This window comes from Polypterus senegalus, chromosome 1 (assembly GCF_016835505.1).
Source record: "Polypterus senegalus isolate Bchr_013 chromosome 1, ASM1683550v1, whole genome shotgun sequence".
Taxonomy (NCBI): Eukaryota; Metazoa; Chordata; class Cladistia; order Polypteriformes; family Polypteridae; genus Polypterus; species Polypterus senegalus.
In genome coordinates, this window is record NC_053154.1 from 205263065 (window position 1) to 205281155 (window position 18091).

At 36.9% G+C, this 18091-nt stretch overlaps 1 protein-coding gene across 2 annotated transcripts in view; it reads left to right on the top strand.

Moving 5' to 3' along the window:
- The first annotated feature begins 236 nt into the window (after positions 1-236).
- The window catches only part of syt11a (synaptotagmin XIa), a 108106-nt gene continuing 90251 nt past the window's right edge, over positions 237-18091 (top strand). Inside the window, exon 1 of one of the 2 annotated variants that reach the window (XM_039767748.1) lies at positions 237-520. In XM_039767748.1, the coding sequence (XP_039623682.1) occupies positions 487-520 (34 nt within the window). In that variant the 5' untranslated portion in view covers positions 237-486. The remainder of the gene's footprint in view (positions 521-18091) is intronic. The other variant, XM_039767741.1, reaches the window with a different exon arrangement.

Sequence of the window (18091 nt, forward strand, 5' to 3'; positions counted from 1 at the left end):
TCCCGATCCTGCAAAATGCATCACACTTTATAAAAGAGGACTAAGATTAAAGCAAAATGATCGGAAGTACTGTGCAAATAATACGTTGTGTACGATTTCCCCCGTGCTGCCAAGTAACCAGGAGATTTCGGGTGGACTCGGTCAAAGTCGGAATTCTGGGACGTGATTTCGGCGCTGCGAAAGAGGCCGCCTCCTCCGAGTTGGGCGTGGTTAAATTGTGATTGACATGTTATATGGGCGTGTGGCTGAGAGGACCAGTCTGGCGCTGCAGCCGCATCCCTGATAGACAGAGAGGAGAGCATCACTGCACGCCAGGATCTCCGCACGTTCCAGCATCTTAAAAAGCCAAAACCCATCGCCTGCCACAAGCAATAACAGGGTGATACTTAGTCTTCATGGACATAAAATAGGGCCGTCTTTTTTATTTATTTATTTTTTTTTATTTTGAAAACTACAGTTCTAGGGAGGATAGCGCTCCTTCGCAAAATGGCTGAGATTACCAACATTAGACCAGCTTTTGGTGAGTCTGAAACCTTGAATTTTCCTAAGCTTTTTCCAAATGCGCCACTGTGAGCTTTTTAAAGACGCCTGTGTGCGTTAAGGGGTGCGTCATTTCAGTGAAGTCACATCTGTGTACGTTTTGAGAAGCGGGCTGTAGCGCCCAGTTTCCGACACCCGGGTTTAAGTGTGTGTTTTCTGTTTGTCTAATGCACTCACGCACACACACGGATGCTACACAACTGCTCAGTCACTGGATGATGAGTGTGCTCCCATACGCATACTTTCCTTAACAATCGCTGATGTTACAATTTAAAGTGAATTATTCTTTATTATTATTAAGCGCCGTTTAAACTCATCTGGACATCTCCAAAAGCAGAAAATAGTCGAATGATATCAAATTGAAGCCTTCAGTTGAGTTTGATGGGAAGGGTATATTTGTGTGTGTCCTGGGCCGCAGTATTTAGACGTGAGAAGACACTGGGTGTCTAACGCCTGGGCTGCTCGGGTTCAGCTCGGCTCGGCTCCGCACGACTCGACTATGTCGCGGAGTGGCCTGCTCCGCTCCACTCTCCAGCTGTAATGGCGTAGCTTGCGCTCAGGACCGGATGACGTGATGTCTGTTCCAGGGGCAGGCATCGCCTGTCTCCGCTTATCTATTGTTTTATATACAGTACATGTATAAAAAAGGCGAACCCTACCCAGTTGAGATTGGAAGATCATGTACGTAGAGACCAGTGCGCGACATGGATCGGATCCGTCAGTTTACAACAGTTTACATCACTGAATATATTGCAAAGCAAAATAACTCCTTAGTATTCTTGCGATTTTAATAAGTGTACTCCGAGGAAGCATGCAGAAGTAAATCAAAATTTTTAAGGTTATTTAACTTAAAGGATTTAGGATGATGGGTGTGTACCTTATGCCCCAGCCCTTGGAAACAATAGTTTATGTGTTATCTCTGACTAAAGTGACGCTGATACCCTGGCATCCATGGAAGTTAATGCAAATAGACCATTAGAGAAATGATAATCTATTTTCAGAGCCCACTTTGCCTGTTAACCAGCTTGGCCTTGTGATGTCAGTTCATCACAGGGCATAATAAAACACTTACTCATAGCAAACCAATTTAGAGTGATCAGATGTCCTAACATACACCCTTTTGGAAGGTGGAAGAAAACTAGAATGTCAGTTGAAAATCATCAAGTATATGAATAATGTGCAAACTTCACACTCAAAATGATTAGAAAAAGGAACTACTTTTGGATATGTAGAGTGTTAGTGTTTCCGACAAAGATGCTACTAAACTGCTGAAGCGATTTTAACATAGCAACCCCTCCATTAGTTCTCAGTTAAGACAGTACAATAGTGGGTGTATGGTTGGTAGTAACTCCTCCACTTTTCAGATTTGCACCATACTTTATGATGAAGATGAAGAAGTCACCTTTATGTCATTCTTATAAGCTTTACAAAATCTGACATTTCCTATTATTATTACATCCCAGGAGGTGGATACATAATTGTGTTTTTTAGCAAGTAATTAATGCAATTTGACAAGGCATACTGATGTTTTATGTAGAGTTTCATTTATTGAAACTCCTGTTACACAGCATGAATATAAGTATAAAACGTAATTATTTTTTGCTTACTCTGGCAGTTACAGTGTAATTAGTAGTAATATTAGTAGGATTTATTGTCACATTTACAGAGGACTATAAAATTTCTGGTACAATAAAGTGTTGCCATACTTTCCTACAATATACTTAGGGCCAGAAACAGATTGCTGTCCTATTTCCTATAGTTTTACCCCTCTCTTTTTTATATAGCCTGCTGTTCTTTTACTTTACCATCTGCAGTGCGGAGACAGGTACAACTATCTTCACTGAAGATCATCTTTTCCACATTATTATTCATGTTGTTGCCCATTTCATCTTATAAAATTGCAATATCCTGCTTTTTGGCAGAGTTCCAGTAATATTTAGCCTGTGGATATTGCTTGTTTAATTATAATATACTCCCCTTTGTGCTTATTCCAGAAACTGTGTGTCCGCCACCTGGACACTCCTGCCTTGAAAGCACTCTGCCATCTTGTATTCTGTAGCACTAGAATATATTGAAGCATATTTTCAAAATACAGATATACCAGTATTCTCTGATTTTTCCAACCTAATTATTTCAATTCAGGGTCATGCGGCAGAGGATGTCCTGGGGGCAGCCAGTGCAAGGCAAGAGAAAATCTCTGGATACCAGTCTGTCACAGAACACTTATTCATAGTGGGTTAGTTTGGGCGCATCATTCAGCTTACCCTGCATATAGAAATGGGAAGTATATGCCAACCATGCCTAGACAGTGAACTGGCTAGGATTTGAACCCAGAACACTGGAGCTATGACAGCTACCCTACTGCTTGCAGCACAAATTAAAGGAAAAAGGCTGTTATGGTTTTGATGAGAAAGTTGTATTTGTGCATCCATAGAATGTTTATGGAGAAAAAACCTGTCTCTGTAGAATGGGCCTGCAGTTTGCCAAAAACAGACATTGTGTCTCTACTATATTTCAGATACTTCAGAACAACACCACAATCTAAAATAATATTTTTGTGACCTTACATAACACAAAATAACTAAATGTGACAACCAAATGTCAGAAATAACATCTTTATCAAAACAAGTTAATCATTCTTAGACCTAAATAGCATAAACATAAATGCTTAACTGGCTCCCTTGGAACAAACATTCTGAAAGCTGCTTCCAGGACAACTTGCTATTTGGGGTAAAACCTTTTTTTTCCCAAAAACAATAACAACTCTTCCAAAGAAAAGTGTGTAGACATATTTACATAGGAAGGATTGGATATCGGATTTGATTTATAAGCCGTCTCCTTGAAGAAGTTTAAAGTTGACCTGTTGATGAATTTTATGACATCCTAGGGACTGAGGGCATCATTTTAAATATTTACCTTAATAATATGTTTTATGAATTTTACAGGGTTTAGGAATTTCTCTTTTCTTGCCCAAATTAAAAAGTAAACAGAAGAGGCTACTTTCAATTATAAGGAATTGTTTGTCTGGCCAGTTTGGTAACTCCCTTGCAGTGCCCACCCATTCCTTTTCTTGTTTTGCATTTTATTGGAGGCACATTGAACTCATCAGCTAAACGTCATTAAAAAGAAAGTGTATAGGCAGTGAAATTGATGAAATGTTTTTATTTACCAGGTTGGCATAATTCAGCAGCACTTTTTTGTTTGTATATGTTGTACATGTTATTGTGCATTTTTCTCAACTCTGATATATATTCAGACTTTCTAAGTGCGCTCGATACCTGATGATTATGAATTTTAATTTTTTTACAATCATGGTAATTTACGGAACTTTTCCATGTATTTGGAATAAAATATCTGTCCAATACTTTTCATTGTGTTTTTCAAGTATTTGGATTAGAATTTCTGTCAATATTTTGGCATTGTGTTTTTTTGTATTCAGTTTTATGAATTAAGTAGTTTCAGAAAATGTGGTTATTACAGTATGTTGTTTTCTAATTTTATTACATGTTATTTTCTGTTGTTATTTTCACTCTTCACTATATGTAATAGGGCATAGCATTCTGAGTGCAATTTATAAGATGAATTGACACAGACAGACAGACAGACAGACAGACAGACAGATAGATAGATAGATAGATAGATAGATAGATAGATAGATAGATAGATAGCAGAGAAAAGAGTGACAGTGATAAATACCCATACTTATCTCTAACAAGCTTTTATAGCAATAATACATAGATAGATGTGAAAGGTGCTTTATTATAGATACTTATGAAAGGTGCTATATTATAGGAAGATAGAAGGATGAATAGATTTGAAACATGCTTTATTATAGATACAGTAGATATGGAGCCACTAATAGATAGATAGATAGATAGATAGATAGATAGATAGATAGATAGATAGATAGATAGATAGATAGATAGATAGATAGATAGATAGATAGATAGTGGTTAGTCCCACTAATGCCACAGTTCCATGACAGTGAGTTCACTGTTCCTTCCTTAGATAGACAGACAGACAGACAGACAGACAGACAGACAGACAGATAGATAGATAGATAGATAGATAGATAGATAGATAGATAGATAGATAGATAGTATTTGGTGATAGTGGTTAGTCCCACTAATGCCACAGTTCCATGACAGTGAGTTCACTGTTCCTTACTGTGTCTGTGTGTTTTTTTTCTCCTGATTCCTTGGTTTTCCTCCTACATCCCAAAGATGGTCAGGTTAAGTTTTTTTTTGTAACTCTAAATTGGCCCACTATAGGTATGGGTTAGTCTGCCATGTATTGGATGGGTGCCCTAATCAGGATTGTTCCCACCTTGCACCTGATGCTGCTATGGCAAGTTGCAGTTTGACACAACCTGTCAATTAGAGGAAGGAGGTAAACAAATTAAATGGGTGGATATAGTGATACATTTAGCAAAGATGAATGGCATATGTGCAGAGTAGGTAGGATATGGGGATAACCTACCACTTTCTGTGAATTTGTGTGCCGTCAGTTACAGTAGGAAACTAGTTTTGAAAAGCAGAAAATAGAGCAAGTTATTCCGGGCAACATGGTATCACAGAGGCTATTATGGAGTTTCCTTGTGTTATGTTTGTTGTGTTACTTCAGGTTATTCCGACACAATATGCACATTAGATTAATTGGGACTTTAGATTACTGCGGTGGGTTGGCACCCTGCCCAGGATTGGTTCCTGCCTTGTGCCCTGTGTTAGCTGGGATTGGCTCCAGCAGACCCCCGTGACCCTGTGTTCGGATTCAGCGGGTTGGAAAACGGAAGGACGGATGGACTTTAGATTATCCTTTTGGAAATTTGCCCAGCAGTGGAATGGCATCCCAATCCAGAGTTGTGTTCTGCTTGGACCTTGCTATGAATATTTGGGAAGTCGTGCCTTTAATTAGTTATTTACACACAATTTTTGATCAAGTGTCATTGGTCTTGATGCTGTCTTGCACACAAAAGGTTTGATCTGATTGACAGTGGCAATGATTTATTTCATCTTGGCATTAATCAGTGCTTCATTCTTTTTTTGGTAGATATCCTTGCTCTAGTATTTCATCAATTAAAGTAGTTTGTTTCGTTATGAAATGCATCCATGCCAACCACCTTTCAAGCAGCTGAATAAATAAACATTATGAGTGGTTCTGCTTTCATCTGCTCCTGTACCAGTTACCTGTAAGCATTTTACAGCAAAAATTAAAATAAAATATTCTGAGAGAGATTTAAGGACTAAAGGTTACATCATCGGGAGAGAATGCAGATGGCTAAGTGACAAGAGCTGCCTGAGAGTCCACGCCTCATAGAGCAAATTAGGGCTGTTGTGTCTCTTCCTGCCAGATGAGGTGTTTTTATGTTGTTTCTAATTCCCTCCCCCACCACATGTCTTTAAAGTATTTTGAGGCCAAACAAATAAAAAACCCATTGAACAGCATCAGTCAGAAAGAGCAGCTCTGGTAAAAACTGGTGAGGTCGTTGATGCAGCTAGCGCAAGCATAATATAGCTTATTCGTTCACACTGTTGTTGCTGGGTAAAGTACAAATGGATGTTCACTCAGAACAGTTTTTTAGAAGAATAGAAGATGCAATTTAAAACAGAATTACTGGTATGAGTTCTGAATGTCCAAGTCTCCAATTTACTACTTCTTCAGGTGTTAGAATTTTTTGGGATAACATTTAAGAGCCAGTGGAACAGAGCCCCTCAGAAAGAAATGGGCTCATTAGGTTGGCATGACGGTACCAGCTGGTTGCAATACTTTTTGTTTCTTGTGCTTTAGCTGTACAGCATTGCAGGCAGAGCTGGCAGAGAGACAGATCTCACAGAAGGCTGGGACATTTCTTGAGAAAGGGAACAAGCCATTCAGCTCCACAAAGGCTGCTTAATCCCTTATCTAACAGAGCTGAGCTTGCTTTTTATGAGACCCTGCTGGTTTGGCATTAATGTATGCCCCAGCTGATCACAGGAAATGTTTTTTCTTTAATTTAAAAATTTGGTATTTTTAACCATACTGTGGTGAACTCATTCATTGTGTTCAGTTAGTGTTTCTAGTTTTATTTTAAATGAGTCGTATCAGTGAGTCTGGCAATGATGAGATGGGATGTAATAGTATGGTTTTGGTGTTTATAAATTTACAGCACTGTGATCTACTGGCTCATTTCCAGCTTCTGATTTACTCACTATGTTACCCTATTCATGACACTTAAACTGTCTGTGATCCAACTGTAAATTGTACTGTAGGTTTTCTTTGGGATGGTGTTCACCTTTCAGAGGTACCACTTTAAGTAAGAGCTGTTTCGTGACTTTCTGTTTAATGGTATTGGCAACAGCTTCAGGTGTGAAAAGCCAGTCAGTGGCAGACAACTTGAAAGTTCTAAGAGTTATTAAGGGAGGGCGTGATGGTGGTGCAGCAGTTACATTGAGTAAAGGAAAGCTTATTTGTGGAACTGTCATTGTGTCTGCGTGGACATCTCTCTCAGTTCTCCAGTTTTCAGGTCATTCAAAAGTCATATGACATGTAATTAGCAATTTTAATCAACCCCTTATGACTGAATGCAAATGTGCACAAAGGCATGCTTGGCAAATGAACTGTTGTTCTGTCCACAGCTTGTTAATGTCTTCTGTTGGAATAGGTCTGGCCCCTCGTAACCCAGAAATAGTTTAAGATGGACTGAAGATTATTGAATGAAAGATGTTACAGGAGATGTAGCTAAAGGAGGGTTTACTGAAGTGTAAAGTTAGTAATATCACATCAGAAGGATAGGCATAGACTACGTTAGGTGGCACTCTTTTTTGTCGAACGGTTAAGTCATTTATTTTGTTAGTACTATTTTTAAAGATTAAACGTGTATTAGAGCTATTATGGTCTATCTGTTCATTTAGTGAACCTATTTAATCACAGGGTGGATCAAAGCCTGCCTTTATTCAACATTAGGCACTAGGCAGGAACAAGTGCTGAACATATAAAGTTACTCATATCTGCACACATATCCATACTCATTCATACAAGGCCAATTAGGTTTACTCATGAACCCAGCAATCATGCTTTTAGTGTATTGAAAGAAAATTAAAACGTGAGGAAAGCATGTAAATTCCATTGGGACAGTGACTGACAGGGAATTAGATCATTTCTGTGCCACCATGCTGCCCCTGTTACTATTGTATATTTTTATATCATATGTTATCCATTCTTATAAAGTATTTGTTCTAAACTAAAATTATATAATTTCATTTATTATATTTGGGTCACTGCTGTATGGTGGTAAGCTTCAATATAGTCCACCAGATATGGAGTATGTGTTACAGGAAGATTTTTTTTGCCACAGTCTTAATGGAATACACTGTAAAAAGATAAGTAGTGTATGACATGTACATTATATACAAAGTCGCTGCCTTATTGTTGGATGTTACAGTGTATTGGCAATTCTGTAGGTGTAACAGAAAGCTTATTTCAAATGAAATGTTCCTGTCGTTTTATGAGAAGCTTCAAAAGATATGGTGCATTATTAATGCTAGAGGAGGTTAATGTTAGAGTCAGTTATAAAATACAACATGAGGCATTGGAGATCTAAGTAGCAAAACCATATATATGGTTATTATCATGTCCTGGTAAGTGTTAGTAATGTCACAAGCAGAAGAAGCTATAGCCCAGTAGGGAGCTACAGGAAGAAGATGACCCTCTGGTACAAAGTGAATGTGTTAGAGGAAATGTATATCATATAAAAGAGTGCTTCAATAATAGTAAGGAAGCTTGGAAAAGAGTTAACAGTGTTACAGAAAACATATTTTATATAAAGGGTTACTGCCTTATACTTTTATAATGCAAGAAATCCCCCAAATTTTCAGGTGATAGCACCACAGAAAACATATGTCATAAAATGTGTAGTAGATGTTTATAATATGGCTGATGGTGCCATTAGCTGAACACTTATCACCTAGCAGTATTTTCATTGTCTACAAAAACACAACATAAAGAAACAATATAAAAGATATAAAAGGAAGAGGAGATTCTGGCTTTATAAGTGATTTTAGGTATAAGGCAGTATCACATTGAAAAAAGTCTTGTTAAAAAAGTTGACATTTTTAAGAGTTTCTGTATTGAAAGGCTGTAAGAAGCCTCTGTGACCACAGACATGTTTTGTGACAATTATTTTAAATATTGTTGCTGTGACTGTGGTTGAAGATATAAACTGGAAATCCAAACCAAAAGAATAATCATCAGTTGATCATGTGAAAATTGTGAAAAGGGAAGACAATAATGAAAGTCAAGATAGTCAAGAGAGTGCTTAAATTAGAAACCTGAAGTCCTTAAAAAATAAAGCTTATTGTTTTTATTTGCAAAGTCATCTTTTCTTTATTTTTAAGGTAAAAACAGACAAAGGAGGCTGTTCAGACCTTCACCTTTAAATAACCTGACATTAATTAAGGAACTCATTAGTATAATGTAAGCAAAGAGACAAGGAGAGAAAAAGAGTCGCAACAATCAGATAAAACTTTAATGTGAGCCAAGGCTAATTTCTGCAACCTAAAGTCTGTCCAGTTTTTCACCAAAACTATGGATGTTCCGATCAGGTTTTTTTAGGGACTTTACTGATCACCGATATCATGTTCTTGAATCAGTCAATAAATGAAATTTGATTTATTTTTTTCTTTTATCTCTTTAAAGAAATTCTATACTAAGCTCCTTCATAACCAGACACGGAGAAGCCTTATGTTCTATATTAAAGTGTGAAGTTTGGCATTTTTGTAATGAAATTACAGACCACAGATGTTACTAGTTCTTTTTTTAATAACAAAATCAAATTTAGTAGACTTATTGTTCAGTGGCCATAAAAATACTGAAATAAATAAAGTCTTCTTAAAACATTTCCATAAAATACATACTTTTAAATTAATGCAATATGTAGAGAGAATATCTGTCTGTAATGCATATGGTATTAAATAAAATAAAATGCTACTTACAATTATAAGCTGTCATATTGTTTAATTTCTTCTGTAATGTACTTATCTGAAACAAATGTTAATTTTAAAAACGTAGTTTTCACCATTAGTCTAACAAAAAAATATATGTATTCTCACACATTGATTGAATTCATTGATATTGGCAGGTGTTTTTTCCAGTGTACCAGCTAGACACTCCTAAATCTTGATGTGTAATTGTAAATATATTATCATTTTAATTTTACAGTACTTGTTTCTTACCAAAACTTATACTGTATGACACACACAAACAAATGATAAGCACAGTAGAACCCTTTAAAAAAGCCGCAAATCTATCAAATGTTCATAAGATATTTATCAAGAATACACAAAGCTAGTTTACAAGCGAAATAGACAAATTTTGCTGTTAAGCTAACAAGTCTATTGTTTACTAACTGGCAATTTCAAATTCTTCTTTATCTCTTCTTTTTCTATTGGAACTTTGAGCTGTTGTACTTAAACAAGCTCACTCACTGTTATAACTCAGACAAGCAGTGTTCATTTTAATTAAAGGACAAAATTAAAATGTCTGAATTAATTATCTTTTCTTGCCATATGTCCAATTGTTCCTCCGACTCCTTTTTCTCAGTTTATTACGCACCTTTCTTTAATGTAAATGCTAATATTCCAATCTTCTGTAAATCCTGCCTTGCTGCTCTCTGTTATAAGAAGTTTATAGGAAATAAATAAATAAACAAATAAATAAAAAAAAATAAGAGCGCTAGCTACTTCACGTAAAGGAGCACAACAACTAAATTACGATAAACGTTAGAAAAGTAGAAGCTATAAAAATTTTATTTTTGTGATCAGCCAATTTACCAATAACCTGTCAAATGTTTTGTGGTGAAAATAGGTCAATTTTAATCCAAAACCAGATAGCATGTGCTTACACCCCAACATCACTATAAAGTGTCCACAGTGACCAGTGCAACACAGCATTTGAAGACTTCATTTAAACCTCAACCAAAACAAAAAAAGAATTGTAAGTTGAAAATTTAAAAAAAAGCAAACTACTCTATCGTTAGTGGTGATCATGATAGCTGTAATGTGGGCATTATTAGTGCTATGGAATAGTCTATCATATACAAGATTTGTGCTGTGTCCTGGACAATTTTGCTATTTATTGGTCACATGCCTAATGTAGGAACATATAGTTTAGCAGTGAAAGGGTTCCAAAAGTTGCCACTTTGTTGTAAAAATCTGTAGTATTTAAATTATTAGTGTTATGCATGTGTAAGAAACTTCCATATTTTACAATAATTGAAGCCTGTGTATTACTGATGAAGCAGGATGGTATGTTATATATGCTAATTATTGGTCCAAGACAAATCATTTTTATCAAAGTTGACTAAACTTATATTTGAACACATAGCATTCCTGTATAATCAAATGAAGACTTAATTCTTCTAGCTTAATTCTGCTACATCTTTATGGTTTTTTGCTGAATAATGAACAATACGCTTCATTTTCAAAACTACCTTCCAGGGATGCAGCTATAGTAGGCTGGTTGATGGCTAAAATATTGAAAATGAGAGGACCTTTAAAAACCAATCCCTGGTTTGTGAATTTATTCCAATAAAGGCATGTCATTATGGGAGTCTTAAAATGGTGAAAGTTATTTCCACTTTGTCACAAACCCCAGAAGCTTTCATTAAAATTCAGACAGACTGAATTTTAAATTGAGCAGCAGACATTTTTAGTAAAATTACTAAAGGAATTTGGGCATAACCAAAGTCAAAACACTTAAGATCAATAAATTATTCTTCAAATTTAGAGAGAGATTGCTGACAAAATCAGAATTGTAACTAAAATGTTCTGGAAGAGCTCTCAAACAACTATGTCAAGTTGTTGGTTTGTTTCGTAACAAAGTTTTGAACACTGTTTATTGGGGGCAGCCATCTTTTATAACATAACTACCATGGTATCACAGTTCACATTAAATAGCCTGTCTAGCAACTACATAGGATCATGGAAACCTGACACACAAAATAGTCAACACCCATGAAAAATAAACGTTCTAAAAGGTGAATAAATTACTTCACTGAAAGAATGGTGAAAATAATAAATAAATAAATAAAACACTGCATTATTGATGTACTCCTGACAGAGCCTTCCTCCTGAGGAATAAGCACCAAACTTTCTCAGATTTAGGCGGGTGTCTAAAATGAAAATACCATAATAGCTTGGAAGCATGAACATCTCTGATAGGAAACAAAGAATGTTCTTCTAGACCAGCACCTTGGCAATGTGCTAAATACTGGTTGCAGAAGTCCAGTCAACGGGAGTCAGTAATTTAGAAAATCGTTTATAATCACCAACAATTTCTAAAGGGGAGTCACCAGCGGACCTAGATTAATGTATGTTTCTGGAGAATTCTGCTATATGAAAAATGCCTTCCAATGTGATTAAAAATCACTATATATAATCTTAGATAATTTCCTAGATAAATCTTACAAATCTTACCCTCCCCATCTATTATTTATTCACAAAATGATAACAAGAAGTTAAGTTAATTTTTACTCCCCACTTTGAGCAAAGACAAGACAGAAGAAGACGCTATAACCTTAAGAAGGACATGTAGATTAGAAATAAAATCGATGAGATTTTCTCCCGTGGTCTGTGTCTGTGGAAAGGTTGAAGAAGATAATGATTACCAGATTTTCCCTGATTTGCATTTGACAAATGCCTTGATATAATCCTTAGTATCTTTTTCTAGTGTGGACTCTATATACATTTGTCTGTGACATTTTTGAAGTAATTATGGTGCTAAATGTTTAAGTAAATATTTGATAGTAGTTAACAAAATACTAAACCAGTTTAATGGAGCAATGTAACTTACCAGTACTTATTTGCTTGAACCTTAACAGTGTCCTTGCTGGTACATCTTATTACCAAGATATAATGCTTTTGGCTGTTGGAACATATATTTTCTCCAGCTTAATATATGGAAGATTTTTTTTTTAACTGGGAGAGTAAAAAACATAATTAACAAAAGACTGAAATTCTGCTGAAGTTCTGGGAACCCATAAGATACAATCAAATGCTTTGGGTGGACTGATGGGGTTTTAAATGCAGGCTTGCCTCAACCCTTACTTTGATACATGTTGGAAAAGACCTTTGCGTTGCCCCATTAAACGTGGTTACAGCAAATCTGTACTGGGACACCATCCAGCTTACTTCAGCATTGGAACTCTGCCATCAACTGCAGCCATACACAATCGGCGCTTTGGACGTTTGTTACAGGCATGACAATGAATGGTCTGTAGTGTGTGTTTTCTCTAAAGTGAGCTTGTATTTACTTGGAACTTAGCATTTCACATTTTGGTTTGAATAATATGGATATGGTAGGGTGTTTTGGTGCAATGTGTCTAGGGTACGGTGTACCTATCATTGTTTTATATGTGTGTATGGAGTCGCAGCATGTTAGTGTAGTGCTTGGCTGCTGCTTTGCAGATGTCATATAAGTGTGCAAGTTCCCCCCACTCAGTCATTCTCTAGAGCTTTCATGTTTTTCTTTTTTTGGGTACTCCACTTATTCGTACATCCTAGGGATATGCATGGAACTGTAGATTAACTTGCAACTCTAAAATTGGCTGACATTCATGAATGAGTATGTGTGTTCTGTGGATGGGCTGGCATCACTTACAGAGTTGGTTCCTGCTGTGCACCTGAGTATAGCCTGTAATGAGCAGTACATTTCAATTGTGAAATGGATAAGTAGGTAAAGAATATGGCTGTTACATTTGGTAGAGGGGCCAGATATTTTGTTACCTGTAATTGTTACATTTTTACAAGTACAGTAATCCCTGCTTCTGAGTTTTGTCTCCTGGCACTTGTGAGTATTCTCTGTCTGCCTTCAGGCCCCTTCGTTTTATTCTTCCTTACACTGATTAATAGCTTTAGGGTGACTGAGCTCTTGGATGCCTGGTTGTCAGTGTCTTTGTTCCAGCTGTTTGTGTACCTTATTTATCTTACATCTCAGCATGGCAGCAGCAGCCAACCACCCTACGGCTCTGTTTTCAGATGAAATCACCGCGGCAGTTCGCCTATCCTGCAAACCTATAGGGCGTGACAGACTGTTGATATGGTGTAGAGACTGTGCTCTGTTGAACAGATGAACTGCTGCCAAGAGTGGGACAAAGAAGGGGAGTTATGGATAACAAGGCAATAGGCCAGGTTGAGGAAAACTGATGGATCGTGTGAACAATAAAATAAAGAGTAAATGCAAAGCAAAGAGCAAGACAGAGAGAGGGAGAGAGAGAGAGAGAGAGAGAGTGAAAGAGGTTAAAACAGCGGGATGTGGGATGCTTTACATAATCTTACATCATCCTCTCTGGGGTCCCCGTGGGGTTAGCAGCCTCACGTCACCAGCCAGCTGGGGCACTTCTTTGTACTGCTTGATGCCCATTAATACTGAATCATCCTGTTCTCGTCACTCACCTTTAGGAGATCTATAATTTAAAAGAGCATACTAATCAGTGCTCTTCTGTGTGAGAAGACCGAGTGATTGGTATCTGGTAAAAGGCTTGTAGAGAGTTAGCGACTGCCAGAGAGTGAGATGAGTTTCTTCTTTTAATGCATCTCGTAAAGGGAGTGAGCTGCTTCCTCTGAAGGACTCTCCATTATCTTTCTCCAAAGGCTACTGTGTAATTTATTCTGTAAAGCGGATGAGCCTGATGCCCTAGGGCTTTGGCTGGGTGGGCTTACTTATGTCTCTAGAGAACTTATTTACAATATGAAATGCAAGCTTAACCCTAAGAGATTCTCACAAGCACTTTCACACTTGTCATACAGTCACAGAATCTTTAGCTTGTATAGAAGCATTTATTTATTTTCTTATATAATGTATAACATTCTTTCTCACATTATGTAGAACAACTTTGACTATAGAGATTCTTCTTGTCTAAGAACTGGACAAGCAGGCTTTTTACCTCCGTGAGACTGATTGAGCTATCAATACGAAGCTAAGTATAAGCAGGAATTAATGTTGTTCATGAAAATAATATATATCTAAGTAAAGCCAAATAAAAAACTAAAAAATATATAATACAAATAAGAATAAGAAGACATATATATATAAAGGGGCGGCACGGTGGCGCAGTGGTAGCGCTGCTGCCTCGCAGTTAGGAGACCCGGGTTCGCTTCCCAGGTCCTCCCTGCGTGGAGTTTGCATGTTCTCCCCGTGTCTGCGGGGTTTCCTCCGGGCGCTCCAGTTTCCTCCCATGATCCAAAGACATGCAGGTTAGGTGGATTGGCGATTCTAAATTGGCCCTAGTGTGTGCTTGGTGTGTGGGTGTGTTTGTGTGTGTCCTACGGTGGGTTGGCACCCTGCCTGGGATTGGCTCCAGCAGACCCCCTGTGACCCTGTATTCGGATTCAGCGGGTTAGAAAATAGATGGATGGATGGATATATATAAAGTGAAGAAAGAGTAATGATCAAAATAGTGTAAGTAATCAATACATATAAATAAAAATAGAAACAATACCATCAATACAATGATGAAGAAATCAAAGTTGTAAATATATATAAACACAAATAAAAGCAGTAGAAAAAATAATGCATAATCAAAAATGTAAAGAAATAATAATTGAGTTATGTAAACAAACAAAAAATGATAACACAACAATTGAGACAGAACAGTATAAATTGTTAAGAAATTACTATATTGTATCAATGAAAGAAGAAAAAAAAAACATAAATATGAAAAACAAGGCAAAGAAAGGTTTGAGAAATAACATAAAACAAAAAGCGTCCATCCTTCTATATAAAAGTGGTCGGGATTGTCCTTCCGTCCCATGAGTACTACGCAGGCGCGGAGTTTCACACACGCCCCGTCCATTTTGCAATGCACGATGGGATTTGTAGTTTCGTTTTTCCAGGTAAAAGATGATTTTCTACTCCAGACTGTGCGATATCTTCTTCTTCTCTCTTACTATATAAAAGCGGTCGGGATTGTCCTTCCATCCCGTGAGTGGAAAGCGTAGCGGTATTCCGCTTATCACAGACTTACTACTTGCAGCTTGCGGTACGAAGCGACATGATGTGAGCAGAGTTCTGGTGCTCCCATCATTCCCTTGCTTTTGTGTGCTATGTGCTGGAAAAATAGACAAAATGATGTCTCTGGAAATAATTAATGTTGATGGAGTACAAATGCCTCACCGCGTAGTAAATATCAGGGGGGTTCAAAAGGGCGACCTCAATATAGAAAAAAAGTTTAAATTTCAGATAGATAGATAGATAGATAGACTTTAGAATACTTTATTAATCCCAAGGGGAAATTCACATAATCCAGCAGCAGTATACTGATACAAAGAAACAATATTAAATTAAATAGTAATAAAAATGAAAAAAATTAAAATAAAATTAATGTTAGCATTTACTCCCCCGGGTGGAATTGAAGAGTCGCATAGTGTGGGGGAGGAACGATCTCCTCAGTCTGTCAGTGGAGCAGGACAGTGACAAAAGTCTGTCACTGAAGCTACTTCTCTGCCTGGAGATGACACTGTTAAGTGGATGCAGTGGATTCTCCATGATTAACAGGAGTTTGCTTAGTGCCCGTCGCTCTGCCACAGATGTTAAACTGTCCAACTTTAATCCTACAATGGAGCCTGCCTTCTTAACAAGTTTGTCCAGGCGTGAAGCGTCTTTCATCTTTATGCTGCCACCCCAGCACACCACCGCGTAGAAGTAGGGCACTCGCCACAACCGTCTGGTAGAACATCTGCAGCATCAAAAATAACAGAAACTACGAGTATTAAAGTAATACCGCTCAAATGCAATATAACCAAATTAATGAGTTTGTATAAAATATCAAATTGATCTACATATTGAATTGCCTTAAGAAGTGGTCAACTTAAAAGTCGGTCGCCTTAAAAGGCGGGTCAGCCTAGTAGAGGAAAATAATTGATAAAAAAATATACTGTATACTGTACACTCCCAGAAGAAGTCCAGTGTTTGCTGTGGAACATCTGATGTTATGTAAGTCAAATGAAATAGAGGGTTTCACTGACTTACTGTATATTTGTAATGGCTGTGTAAACATTTTTTCTAAATTCAAAAGACTTCAAACGCCCAAAACATGACAGACATGATCCAAGGACACCGCTTTTTCTTGGCAATTCACACAGTTTTTTAGAATCTGCATATACTATAGTGGGATACAAGAACAAAAGAGATGGAAAAAGTCTGTAAGGAATCAGTATCATAGCCAGAGTAATACAGTTTATGTGCTGATGAATGAAAAAGTTCAAAAGTACAAAATAAGGTAAAGGATAAAAACAATAGTTTAGACTAGAGTTGCTTAGTAACTGAAAGGAAGTAATATGTGTTTCAATCTTAATTCTAAATAACCAAAAGAGAATTCTGTAATGCAAAACACTAAAGTGTAACTAACAGATTAAAACAATACTGATGTAATAGCATGTTGCAACAGGACGAAAATGAAAATAGCTAACATGTTTCCAAAATGAGTCAGTGTAGATGAGAGACCTGTAAACTGTATTTCTCAGAGGATTTGCACAAAGGATGTCAAGAAGGTGAATTCAAAAGAAGTGGAAAAAAAATAATGTGATTCATTTGAACCAATTGATATGTAGAGTTCAGTTTGTAAATCAAGTATTCTTCTTGCCTGAGGAGGAGATTTTTGAAGCCACAGCATTGGGTCTGTAAATTTACTACCTCTGGTACAGTATATATGAGGTCTGCAATTGAATGACATGCCTCACTGAAATGTCTTGAAAACTGTTTTTTTTTAATGTTCGTGTTCTATTAGTACTTTTGTGTTCTTATATGTTATATCGGATGATTCAGTAAGGTTTTCCAATGTGTTTGATCCAAATGTAAGAAATACATTATCATGTGAACTAAGAGTCTGGTATCCTCTGAGCACATTACTACAACAACTGTAATAACAACAAGGAAATTACTTGTCCTGTGGTATTACAGTACTGGCCTCAGTGTTTTAATATGTAAAAAAAGAAAAATGACCTTTGACTTGCTCAATTACAGTTTGCTAAACCACTTAGGAACTCTGCTTCCTGAAGAAAATCCAATGTAAAAACAGCCAGACTTCCAAAAGAAGGAGCTCTCTTTGCTCTACCACTTAAATCCACCTTAAAAAAAGGACTAGTGTCTGTGTATCTGTGTGTCTGTACAGTTGCCTTATAGCTTATCATCATAAAAGAACAAGTGTCTGTGTGTCTTTGTCTCTATATCTGTGTGTCTGCCTGGTCGCTAGGGTTAATAAGAAAAATTTTAAAAATAGACAAAACATGTAGAAGAAGGGTCAAAAGAATAAACAAATGTTAATAAAAATACCAAATGAGGGTCTAAAAATAATTGCCCTATTCTGTTGTCCAACACTATACAACAGCAACAGCAGCATGGTAGTGACTGTCTTGCACAAACTCAAGCCACATGAACAATTTGTACAACTTTATTGTTAATGTTTGATAACTTTAGGTGGTGGGCACTGGAAACGTAAAAATAACACCAAATCCATGCACATGTGTGGAAACCAAAGCCCTGACATGACTAGGCCAAAGTCACTAAACCAGGCCAGTGC